Source organism: Felis catus, chromosome C2 (genome assembly GCF_018350175.1).
Source record: "Felis catus isolate Fca126 chromosome C2, F.catus_Fca126_mat1.0, whole genome shotgun sequence".
In the NCBI taxonomy this organism is placed as follows: Eukaryota; Metazoa; Chordata; class Mammalia; order Carnivora; family Felidae; genus Felis; species Felis catus.
In genome coordinates this window covers 11,777,219-11,790,346 of record NC_058376.1, presented here as the reverse complement: position 1 = coordinate 11,790,346, position 13,128 = coordinate 11,777,219, and the positions used below count along the sequence as shown (strand labels likewise).

The 13,128-nt window shown below is 41.0% G+C and overlaps 1 protein-coding gene across 4 annotated transcripts in view; it reads right to left on the bottom strand.

Moving 5' to 3' along the window:
* Nucleotides 1–259: 259 nt before the first annotated feature.
* Nucleotides 260–13,128, bottom strand: part of GART (phosphoribosylglycinamide formyltransferase, phosphoribosylglycinamide synthetase, phosphoribosylaminoimidazole synthetase) — a 29,573-nt gene continuing 16,704 nt past the window's right edge. For all 4 annotated transcript variants that reach the window (XM_003991457.6, XM_011285758.4, XM_011285759.4 and 1 more), the window contains exons 11-22: nt 12,698–12,929; nt 10,689–10,783; nt 9,837–9,946; nt 9,276–9,474; nt 7,075–7,326; nt 6,673–6,825; nt 5,623–5,829; nt 4,452–4,589; nt 2,626–2,756; nt 2,216–2,357; nt 1,109–1,224; nt 260–1,012 (exon numbers count right to left, since the gene is read on the bottom strand). In XM_003991457.6, the coding sequence (XP_003991506.4) occupies nt 824–1,012; nt 1,109–1,224; nt 2,216–2,357; nt 2,626–2,756; nt 4,452–4,589; nt 5,623–5,829; nt 6,673–6,825; nt 7,075–7,326; nt 9,276–9,474; nt 9,837–9,946; nt 10,689–10,783; nt 12,698–12,929 (1,964 nt within the window). In that variant the 3' untranslated portion in view covers nt 260–823. The remainder of the gene's footprint in view (nt 1,013–1,108; nt 1,225–2,215; nt 2,358–2,625; nt 2,757–4,451; nt 4,590–5,622; nt 5,830–6,672; nt 6,826–7,074; nt 7,327–9,275; nt 9,475–9,836; nt 9,947–10,688; nt 10,784–12,697; nt 12,930–13,128) is intronic.

Below are 13,128 nucleotides of genomic sequence, written 5' to 3'. Positions count from 1 at the left end.
AATGAATGCTGACCATGGAGTGCCTACTCTGGGCCAAGTGTTTTTGGCATTGCACATGTATTAATTATCAAAACAACCATATGACAGGCATGTGCCTACTTCAGTAGATGGGGAAACAGAGAGACAGAGAAGATGAGTAACATGTCTAAGTCCTGTTTTGAATCAAGACGCCAACAAAACTCTAACCTTCTAGTATTTACAGAAGTATGGATGTTTGTAACCCATAACTGTGAAGCTAAAATCTGGGTATTACAGAAACTGTCAATAACTAGGATGTTTAATGATATTTCAAAGCACAAAGTACACCATCCCTCAGAAGTGGGAGTTACACACACATTTTATGACACTACACTATGATCAGGGTAATTAGAGTAGATTAGTCTCAATTCAAACCAGTACAGATATACAATATGGGGAAGAGATATTAACTTAATAGCCTTGTTGGTTAACTCTTCAAAAACTAGAGAACATATAACTACAAAAAATGGAGGTGGTATCCGTCAGAAGAAGAAGAGAGACTAAAAGTTTTGGTATCTTGTTTGGTTGAAAGTAAAAGGGATTCTGAACGACCGGCTTGATTATGATCAAGAAGGTCCGCAACAGGTAAACCCCAAAAGACTGCTGGAGGTGACACACGTATGCCCCAGACATGCTGCACCAGGCTTATTTTCAACGAATCTCTGTTCGTTAAAAAAAAAAAAAGGCCAGAGGCGCGGGTGAGGAATTCTTTCTTAGCAATTGTTCTTCTGGGCTGAGTCCATGATAACGCAGATAGCCAGACTTCCTTCAGAACTGGCTCTAGCCCCGAACGGGGGAGACTTCACTACTCTGTGACCCAACGAATCTTGCCATTTTCTCCAAGCTGTACAGTTCCACTGGCTACCAGCTGGAGGGCTGCGGGAAATAGTCTGTGCTCTGCTAATTTCACTCTTTCAGACAGAGTTGTAACGGTGTCGCCCCTCTTCACTGGAACAGCTTCTTGTAAGATAATCTGTCCAGCATCTACATCTTCCTGGGGAAGGAAGCAAAAGTTTTGAACATTACTTTCTAGCCGGTACAATTTACATACAGACAGTAATGATGTTTCGGTAGAAGGAGACATACTCACAGCTACAAAGTGCACAGTACACCCAGTGACTGTGACCCCGGCTTCTAGGACTTGCTCATGTGCATTTGAACCCTTAAAAGACGGGAGCAAGGATGGATGGATGTTGAGCATTTTCCCTGGAAATTAATGAAACCACAGTGGTCAGAACTTAAAGATCCTATGTATATTACCAAAGGAATATATGTTTTCCTGTCTAGAATGAGAGGTCAGCAGGAATAGGATTTCTCTGGGATGGGTGTTTCTTTGTGAAAGACAGAAATGAAGGAAAGGGAAATCTAGCTTCTCATCCAAGAGGTCCCGGGGGCAGCAAGTTCTTGCCTCTTGCACAACTGAAGATCCACCCAGGGACTCTGAATAGGTGCCTGCAGTGACTGAAAGTCGGATAGGATGGGTCAACTCCGGATCGTAGAGCTCGGGGAAGATTCGGCTTGTCGCTGACACACAGGAGATTCCTGCACGGCATCTGCGTGCTTGACTTCTAACCACGAAGTGGCACGTCCGCCAGCCAGATGCTAGGTTAGTTCTGTGAGCGTTACGTCACCAGAGGCACTGCCAATTTTGTATTCTATCTAACCACATTCACTTAGGAAAACAAACTCTTTGGAGAGAGAATACATTTATTGCCCAAATGTAGGCACAAAAAAGGACACTTGGACGTAGTCAAAATGTTAGTGGAAAAGGCAATAACACAAGGTGTGTTTTCCAGAAACAGTGCCTTCCCTGCCATGTCTGGCAGTGGTCTACACTCCCTAAGAATGGACTCTTCATTTTGGGATATAGGGAATCGCTTTCCTTTGCTTCTCAGCAAGTAAAAATGTCTCTTCTGAATATTTATTTAGAAGATGAAATATTAGTAATGTGAGTGACCTAAGCTGTATTAGAAAAAGTGATAGTTACAGCAGGCCAAAGAAAACTGCTAAAAAGAGCAGGAAAATAAAAAGTCATTGGGTCATTCATTCTTTGAGCACAGGCAAAGGAAATTAAATTATGACCTGTGTTAAAACGGCCCAGTAAATATTTCACAATTGGGATTGTTTGGGAAGCTAACCACCCTATAGTTTGTTTTCATTTGATTTCTCAATGTGGTGTCAAATAATTTTTGCTTACCATTCCATTTTCTGACAAAGGGGCCAGATAAAATTCTCATGAATCCTGCAAGACAGACTATGTCTGTGGAGAACTCTTCAAGGACTTGGTCAATTGCAGTGTCAAATTCTACACGACTTTTATATAATTTATGATTGATTACCTGTAATAGAAAAAGAGAAGCAAAATCTTTTTAAATGAATTACCAAAAATAATTTAAAACTCAACCTTTACGTGGACCATACTTCACTTCTTTCTGAGGAAGACGTGCCTGATGTAAAGAATTAAGGAATGGGGAGGACAGTGTTGAAAGGCACACACCGTGATCCAGAAAGCCAAAGAACAAGCTGTCCTACAGACGGACGTCTTGTGGGGGCGGGTTATGAGTTGAAATACAGTCTACAGGAAAGATACTTTTCAAAGTAACTCACTCTGGTGGGAATTCCGGCTCTTTCTGCTTTATCTAAGCCAGCCACTGCAGCTTTGTTGGAGATAACAACAACGATGTGTGCACAGCTACTTGGCTCCCTGGTATTGTCTATGAGGGCTTGGAGGTTTGATCCTGAAAAAGAGAGAAAAACACAAGTAAGCTGACATTTCTTAAAAGAGGTTATGTACCGTTCTGAATAATCAATGGTCAAGATTTCCAAATAAATGTCTCAGAAAAGACTGGCAAAATACATGAGGTTTTTAAATTCCCTTTTGGGATAATGGATCAATAATAGCTTATGGAAGCACAGGCACTCTTAGTTTTAGGATATGTAATTGCTCCTGCAAAATAACACCTTATGATCTAGCATAGTAATAAAAATAGTATAACGTTTTAAAAACTGATGAGGAATAAGCTGCTTAATTAAGCAAGAAAAAAATCCTCTTTTTTTTAAGATTTTATTTTTTTTAAATGTTTATTTTTGGGGCGCCTGGGTGGCTCAGTTGGTTGAGCGTCCAACTTCGGCTCAGGTCATGATCTCGCAGTCTGTGAGTTCGAGCCCCGCGTCGGGCTCCGTGCTGAGAGCTCGGAGCCTGGAGCCTGCTTCGGATTCTGTGTCTCCCTCCCTCTCTGCCCCTCCCCCGCTCAGGCTCTGTATCTCTCTCTCTGTGAAAAATAAAACAAACATTAAAAAAAAAAAAAAAAAAAGTTTATTTTTGAGAGGGAGAATGCACGAGTGAGCGAGGGGCAAAAAGAGGAGACAAAGAATCCGGAGCAGGTTCGGCGCTGCCAGTGCAGAGCCTAACACAGGGCTCGAACTCAGGAACTGTGAGATCATGACCTGAGCCAGAGCTGGACACTTAACCAACTGAGCCACTTAGGCGCCCCAAAGATCTTACTTTTTTAAGTAATCTCTAGATCCAGTGTGGGGCTCGAATTTATAACCCAGAGATCAAGAGCTGCATGCTCTACCGACGGAGCCAGCCAGGCACCCAGAAAAATCAAGCCTCTTAAGAAGAAACCACTATGGCCTTTACAACAGTTTCTTTGCGTTACCATCAACTTGGGCCTAAAGTATACTGAAACCTTAAAATGGACTTGGAAAGCAATTACATTTCCGGGAACGTATCCTAAAGAAATAATCAGATATGCACTTAAAAATGCATATTTATAAAAATGTTCATAGCGATGCTGCTTATTAAAGTGGGAAAAATAAACATGCTATATATCCATCTGAGAGAATACAGTCAGTGCTCTTATTACTTCACCCCTCTGTCTACAACAAACATAAATTTCACCTTATTACTATTAAATTAAAAAAATTAAAAAAAAAAAACCCTCAGCAGTTTGCTGGAGGGGTTGTGGGTGGGGAGATGGGCTAAATGAGCAAGGGGCATTAAGGAAGACACTTGTTGGGGTGAGCACTGGGCATTATACACATGAGACAGATCACTGGAATCTACTCCTGAAATCATTACTGTACTATGTGCTAACTTGGATGTAAATTAGAAAATAAATAATAAAAATCATAAAAAACAAGCAAACAAACAAATCTCAGCTGTTGTAACTTTTCAACTACAGAGCTACGGTACAAAAGAAGTTGGATTTTCTATCTTTTCCAGTTCCTTTTTCTTCAATCATCTTCGTGATACCCTCTACTCTTCCTTTAGGTGTCTCAAATACCTGAGAAAAGTGTAAAGACTGAGGATACAGAAAAATAATAGCCCTTAATGACTCCCTGCCCCATTCTACTGAGAGTGTCCTCACGATCTGAAGGTTTTTTTTTGGGGGGGGCGGGCAGAAGGAAGGAAGGAGGGCACATCTCACCTGTTCCAGATATTAAGACAGCCACTCTTGCCTTTTTTGGTTGGACAGAGAAATGATTTTTCAGAGTGCCATTCTCCAATACTGATCCATTTGCTTGCATGGTTTCAATCAGATGCTTGACTTTCACACGAGGAGAACCTTCATTTCAAACACACCCAGTAAATAAGAATAGAACAACAGTGAATTAACAGTAATGGAAAGAAAAGTATTTTATAAAAACTGGAAATACTTTATTCTGAAAATAAGATATGCATGGACTAAAATGAAGAATAGGCTTGTACTACTTAAAGTTACTCACTCATAAAAACTTCCTGAAAGAGAACATGTATTAATTACCTACTTCCAACTAAAAGCTATGGCGTGTCCTGACCTCAGGGTAGGCATGTAACCCAAGCAAGGCCATTCAAAGATTTGATACAGGATGTTGAGGAAGAGAGGGCCTCTTTCCTAATGCAATGTGAGCTCAAGGATGTGGGCTCAAGAGATCTTTCCGGTATTTGGAGAACTGGCCTGAAAAGGAACCTACACAATAAAGGGATGAAAGGCAGATACGACATCACCAGCAAGTACTGGCGTCTGTCAGCTCATCTGAGTGGCTTTTCTGCCACTCTGTCAATTTCTAGTATGTCTGACAGAGTCCTGTGTATACACGGCACTTGTCAGGGCGCCCGCTTCACTGGCGAGCTGAGCTGAGTCACAAAGCACAGCCTGAGACAAGGTCTCGCATGTGGGCACAGGACTTTGGAGATGACCCAAGGAAACCAGAGTGAAGATCTGGGAAGAGTGATCTGGAAAGCCAGCGTAAGAGTGTGTTACTAAACTGGTCGCCACTGGGGGCAACTGGGGCTTGACTTCCCCTGGGACCTCAAAGGCACCGTGAAGACTCTGCCTAGAACTGCTCCCTTCTTCTGTCCCTCAAGTGGGGATTTCTTCACTCCACTGGTTAAGGGTTGTCTTCTGGGCTTTAGTTGTACATATGTGACCACCACACAAGGTGTCAGCACCCTAGGGCAGGAAGGAAGAGGTGTGTGGTACTAGCTTCTGTCCTGTCGCAGCTGTGTGAACACGGGTGCCGTACAAGGGCTGTAATAAAACGTGGGCAGGAGCTCGAGGCAGGGCAGTGGCATTTCAGGTTACATACCTAACAGCAACTAAAGGAGGAGCGATTTACCTTCAGGACACGCAACCACCTTGCCGATCACCCAGGCTTCTTCGCTGTGCTGCTTGATATCCCTCAGAATCTGCTCTGTCCTATCCTTTGACACCACGAGGACGGCCCCAAGCCCACAGTTAAATGTTCTGGCCATCTCTTCCTCAGAGAGTTGTCCTTCTTGCTGTAACCATGAGAAGATCCTGGGGATCCTCCAGGTCTGGGCATCTGAAAACAGGCAAGATATGTTTCACGAACCTACTATCTCACACAACGTATAACGTACGCATATATACAAAGCTGTGAATTTTTGGGGGGATCCATCTGTACCTGAGATATCCACAGCATTTTTGCTGACACACTTGGCCAATATTCACAATTAAGTGAATATTGGTTTTGTGCTGCATTAACTATGTTTTTAGGAATCCCCTAATGGATTAATTGTATTCCAGTAAATACAGTAAATTGCAGTAAAGGTTTGTGAACGTTTAGTTGGGTCTTAGCAATGACCAAAATGCCCTAAGTATGATGCAAAACTAGGAGGCTTATGTTACAGATTTAGAGGAATGTGTACACTATTTAAAAGAAGTTATGCTATATAAAAAGTTAAAATCAAAACCCTGTCCTGCTGTATTTACTTTAAAATTTAGACTTAGGTCTGCTATAATACAACAAAAATCTCTAATAAAAGTTTATTTTTATTCTTTTTTTTTGAGATAGGAAGAGAGGGGTATATATATAGAGAGAGAGAGGGAGACAGCACATGTTTGTCCATGAGCAGGTGAGGGGCGGAGAGAGAATCCCAAGCAGGCTCCACACTGTCAGCTCAGAGCCTAATGTAGGGCTCGATCCACCCCCCCTCCCCATCCCCCCGTAGCATTTCATCTATATAAGTCAATTACATGCAAGGATTTTATGCCTTATAAACACAGTTAATAAAGCAAAAAGAGGTAGAAAGGTCAGCCCTATTTTTTCTGAGAAACCCTAACAATTAAGAATTTAATTTTCTTCCATAATGTAGTTTTCCTCCAAATGGTTTTCTGAACAAAAAGTTCCTTGTACCAATCTTACCTAAATCCACTCCAAATTTCTCAGGAAGGACTCTGGGGATGTTTTCTAGCAATCCTCCACCAGTAATATGGGCAAAGGCCTTGACATGTCCTGAACGTAGGACAGGTAATAGCGAATGGCTGTAGATTCTCGTTGGAGTCAGAAGTAAGTCCCCTGTGTATTGGAGAGAGAAGACAAAAACTTAGCCTATGAATGTAAAACCAAATCATATATAAAAAACAATTCTGAAATACAGAATGATTTGACCCTGCACAGACACACCAGGTTTTACAATAAGGTCCCAACAGTAAACTCACAGGACAAGGTAATTTATTCCATTCTAATTTACTAAGGAAAGACTAACCCATTAAGTGGTTGCTCAGACATTTCCAAACGGGAGAGTTGAAACCTGAGTGCTTTTACCTAAGGTCTGGTCACCACAGCCATCAGGTGCTGGAGAGGAGTACTGGAGGGAAGATTTTGCTACAATTTTCCTCACAAGGCTAAATCCATTGCTGTGAAGACCAGATGAAGCTATTCCAATAACAACATCCCCTTCGGTGATTCTTTCCAGGTGAGGGAGTTTCTGATCCCGCTCCATGGCACCGACGGCAAAACCGGCCAGGTCATACTCTCCAGGAGGATACATGTCAGGCATTTCTGCAGTTTCACCTCCTGGAGGAAGATACACCAAGAACAAAGAAATCACATAGTATTTATAAACCTGTCTAGGAAGTAGTGACGCCAGTTTTTTTTTTTTTTTTTACTTGAGAGAGCAAGAGTGTGCACAAACATGAGAGCCAGGGAGAGGGGCAGAGGGAGAGACAAAAAGAGGGAGGAGGGGAGAGAGGGAGAGAGGGAGGGGGAGAGAGAGGATCCCAAGCAGGCTCCAGGCTCAGCACTCAGCATATAGCCTGATGCAGGGCTCGATCTTACAACCCTAGGATCATGACCTGAGTCGCAATCAAGAGCTGGACTCAAACGACTGAGCCACCCAGGTGCCCCTCTTTTAAGTTTATTTAAGTAATCTCTATGCCCAACATGGGGCCTGAACTCATGACCCGAAATCAAGAGTCATGTGCTTTTACAAGTGAGCCAGCCAGGTGCCCCCTGCTCTTAATATGAACAATTAAACATGTGGCTATATTTCACAAATGTTCAAAAAAAAGTATGTATTCTATTAGCTGCCTAACAGAATTTTCAACCAAGTACAATTTTAAGGCAAACCGCTAAATTCCCATGAGGGAGAAGTGTAGCTTCCCAACAGCATGACATTCAAAGGATGAATGCTTGGTTGAATATGATGTCATTCCTGTGGCAATTTTAGAAATGCTTTCACCTGTATTCGATCTTTATAATCACTCTACATTCCACATGATAGTTAGTATAAGCTTAGAGAAGTGACGTACTCAGGCCTAAATCCAAATGCCCTGGCCTAGAAAGTACAGTTCACTTTTGTGATCATACGTAAAGACAGGGTCTAGGCAGGCAGACTCCAAGTTATAAACGGTTCTTTTTTTTTTTTCTTTTTTATGCATTTTTTTTAAATGTTTATTTATTTACTTGGAGAGTGTGTACTTGAGCAAGAGTGGGGGAAGGAGGGAAGGAGAGGGAGAAGGAGAAGGGGGTGGAGAGAGAGTGAGAGAGTGAGAGAGTGAGAGAGTGAGAGAGAGAGAGAGAGAGAGAGAGAGAGAGAGAGAGAGAGAGAAAATGAATGAATCCCAAGCAGACTCCATGCTGTTAGCACAGAGCTCAATGCAGGGCTCCATCCCATGAACCATGAGATAATGACCTGGGCCAAAATCAACGATCAGATGCTTAACCTACTGAGCCACCAGGTGCCCCTAAACTGTTCTAAGCAATGGTTGAAGGGGTGCCTGGGTGGTTCAGTTGGTTAAGCATCCGACTTTGGCTCAGGTCATGATCTCACTGCTTGTGAGTTCGAGCCCTGCGTCCAGCTCTGTGCTGACAGCCCAGATCCTGGAGCCTGCTGCAGATTCTCTGTCTCCCTCTCTCTCTGTTCCTCCCCTGCTCCCTCTCTCAAATATAAAATTAAAAAAAAAACAAAACAAAAACAACACTAAAAGACAGTTGAAAAGGCAATTTTGGCTGTTGGGACATATTTTCCACAGAAATGGTAATATAAAGAAGGTAGTTTCACCACTCGGACTACACATTCATTTTGCTTCAAATTCTCATATGTATTTAAGTAGTATTTCTGTGTTAGGTACATTTTATTCCTAGTGTCACTTCAGTCAGGAAACATTAAGATTTAGAATGCCAGGAATCATCTCCTTCTGCTGCAGGCCAGTAAGCAGGAAACTGCTAACCCTGTCTGTCCATGAGGCCATTGAGAAAGATGGGGGTGGAGATGCTAAAGATCAGGGAGAAAGGCAAGGCCTGGCTCACAGTCTAGGAGTAGGAGTCTGGGGGACAAACCTTTGAGGAGCAGCTTGAGGGCACCAGGATCTAAGTTTTCTTCTGGTAATGTTATATATATTTTATTTGCTTCATTTTGTAATCTACAGTTTTTCTTCTTATCTATATTGGTACCAATCACGTTTATACACGGGGTAAAATACAGTAAGAAAAAGGACAGGAGATTAATGGATGGTCGGTCATACCAAGGAGAGCACATCCAGCTTTCCCACAGGCTCTGGCAATTCCAGCAACAACGGCTTCAGTTGTATCGAGGTCAAGTTTTCCACAGGAAAAGTAATCAAGGAAGAAGAGGGGCTCTGCCCCTTGGGCCAGAATATCATTTACACACATTGCAACCAAATCTTGGCCAATGGTATCATGTCTATTACACTGCTGGGCAATCTAAAGAAGCACAACAGAAATGTCCACATAAGTGAATAAGCTCCAAATAATATCTTGTCAGTTTATCAGTGGAGGCTAATAAATATTGCTGCTCCGAGCACCCAAAGACAAAATACTAAATTCTGATGAGCTACTTGATCCAAAAGTATCCCATTTAATCCCCTCAAATAAGCTTTCCATCCAGATAGAGCCTCAACAACATTGTGCTCTCAGAAATATATAGATATTTTAGCCATATTTTATAGTTATTTGGTATAGTTCTCTCTAGTGCAGATCAAGAGAGGAAAAATATGTATTTGATTTATAGTAAATTCTCTCTTAACTTTCCCAAAAGGCCTTTAACCACATAGGTGTCTGATTACCTTCAGTTTAGTCCCCACACCATCTGTTCCACAGGCCAGAAGAGGATCTTTGAAACCAGCTGCTTTCAAATCAAAAAGACCAGCAAAACCTCCAAGATCAACATCACAGCCTAATGGGGAAAAAAATTAAATACTTGCTGCATTTCAACAGATTACACATGGATGTACAAACAACTTCTTCATAAGCATGGCTAAGAGCTGCTTTTCCTGAGAATGGGGGAGAGCACCACATGCTCAAAGAATTGATCAACAAAGTAATTAAATATTAAAGGAGCAGACATATGTTAAGTTTAACATCACGGATAAGAAATGCTTTTCTTTCTTTTAAATGTTTATTTATTTTGGGGCACCTGGGTGGCTCAGTTGGTTAAGTGTCAGACTTCGGCTCAGGTCATGGTCTCACAGATCATGAGTTCGAGTCCTGCATCAGGTTCTCTATTGGTGCGGAGCCTGCAATGGATCCTCTGTCCCCCTCTCTCTGCCCCTCCCTGCTTGTGCACTCTTAAAAAACATAATAATAAAAATAAATAAATATTTGAGAGAGAGTACAAGTGGGGGAGGGGCTGTCAGCACAGAGCCCAACTCAGGGGTCAATCTCAGGAACTGTGAAATCATGACCTGAGCCAAAACCAAGAGTTGGATGCTTAACTAACTGAGACACCCAAGCGCCTCAAGAAATGCTTTTCTTAGTATTATAGACAAGAAAGCAGAAAACTGGGTATGGCTTACATAGGACAAGACTTACAGGAACCTGGCATTAATTTGGAACATTTTCCTCAGTAAATTACAGATCAATTCTCAGTGTTTCTCAAAGTTAATGAATGAACTAGCAAAGTATAGGCTCTGACTTACCTGGTCTGGAGGTAGCTTTTGCTAAAGGTTTAATTTTCTTGACCAGCATATTTCCAGCTGCAATGTCTACCCCAGATTCCTTGTAAGTCAGGCCCCTAAAGAATTAAACAAAACAAAGCACTTCACCTAAATGCCAGGGAAAGTTATTTTAATTTTAAAGTATTATTTAAAACAGAAGATATCCCTAGTGGTTTTTAGCTCTCCAAACATGGTAGGCCCCATCCGCAGATTTTAACGTTGTCTAGGGCAGGCCCTGGAAATCGAAATGTGTTTAAATAACTTCCTCAGTTGATTCAGTTGTATCATCACTATTGAGAACTACTTCTCTTATTTCTTCTACAAGTATTCTTCACAGGCAGCTACACATACTAATATTTTGCCACAACATCTCTGTTCAATTTTGGTATGGGAAGGAAAGGAATTCTAAATTGGAGTAAAGAAAGTGAAGATGAGGATTATATGCACTCTCCAAAGAAATCCTTGAATAATGAAACTGGACTTTTACTGCAATAGAGAATTGTGTAAGTTTCCTTTCAGCTGAAGACAGTGAGAAACCAGATAGAAACACACAAGAGAAAAGCAAAACCAGATAATGATACTCAGTGCACCATTCCCTTCTAAATAAGGCCAACACATTGAACCAGTGCATCTAGAGGTGAAGTTCATGAACAGCACTGGGAATTCAGTAGCCTTGCCTTTCAAAAATGAGTACTTTGATCTACCAGAATGTAGTGATACATGAATAAGCATGTGAAATTTTGTTAGAAACACGGTGTCAGGGTACAAACAGAGTTGATGGCTTTGGCCATTAACTCCAATGAAATTAGCAGTCCAGAGTCATGCTCAAATAGGAAAACAAGTTCTACTGGTTTAAAAAAACCTTTTCTCAGGTAGCAGCTGGCATTATGTCCTCTCATTTTCCTCATCTTTAATAAACTCAGACTAGTATTAAGACCACAGTCCCTTGAAATAGGTCATTTCAATGGAGAATCTAGTTATTTTAAAATGAAAAATAAAACTTTTAGCATGATATTTTAATGTTCTTAATCCTAAAAAACTTCCAGTATTTAAACTTTAAACGTTTGTCTAGAAGTTAATAGTATTAAGTTTAATTAAGTTACTAAAAATTTCTCATTTTGTCCTAAAACCTGTTTATTTCTCACAGATGAACTCAACGAGTTGTAATTACAATATTTAATAAATTGAAACACCCACATTTGCAATTAATAGTTTATTGATCTTACAAAAAAAATAGCTGTATGTACCAACATATAAGGGGTCCAAAAACATATTTCAGTAATAAGTATAAACACAGTAAATGAGACCGCCAAAATTTACAGTATAATCAAATTAAGTTGCAAAATTACATGGCCAATATTTTCATCTTGAATTCTTGGACAAAACCAGGAACTAAGATAAACATACAACAGTAATGTTTAAATATATGATAATTCAAGGAATAAAAACCTCTTATCCCCATTTTTATTTATGAGTACCTGACAAATGATTATATATATTTAAAAATTTTTTTTTTCAACGTTTATTTATTTATTTTTTTAGGGACAGAGAGAGACAGAGCATGAACGGGGGAGGGGCAGAGACAGAGGGAGACACAGAATCGGAAACAGGCTCCAGGCTCCGAGCCATCAGCCCAGAGCCTGACGCGGGGCTCGAACTCACGGACCACGAGATCGTGACCTGGCTGAAGTCGGATGCTTAACCGACTGCGCCACCCAGGCGCCCCTATATATTTAAAATATACAACATGAAAAAGTTCTTAAACTTTTCAAAACAAAAAGGTACTATGAAGCTTTTTCCATTTCATCTGAATATTGTTTTAACTAGTTTTGACTCCAACTAAATGCAAATGAAAATCAGATCAGTCCCACAGAGAGAAATTATAGAATGACTTAGTACAGGGTTAACAGAAATTCCTACATAGCCATTTATACCAGTTCTGAAGTTGTGCTAGTTCTGAAGCTGTCTTATGACCTTGGTAGGAAATTTACCTGGGCTGTTGGAGGTAAGCTATGGCACGAGAGCCAATGTCCTTCCTGTAAATGGCTCCCTCAAATTTTATAGCAGCTAGTCCTTTCTTGGCTTCTTCAAGGGCTGAAATGAGATTTTCCTGGATGGCTGTTACCGAAAGGACTCTACCCCCACTAGTCACCACTTTGCCATCTTTCAGGGCAGTGCCTGCGTGGAACACCTCCAGTCCTAAAGCTTGAGCCTCAGGAAAGCCTGTAAGAGAGCATATTTACGTAATAATGGCAATCCATGCGTCTGAAGTAGTTTTTAGTTTTCATAAGGTTTTTAAATAAGATTTTTATTTCACTTAAATGAATCTTCACAGTAATCCCATCAGGAAGGAATAAAGCACCAGGACAACAAATAGACCCTCTCTCTTAAGAACAGCCCGTTCTGCTATTGGGTGACAGGT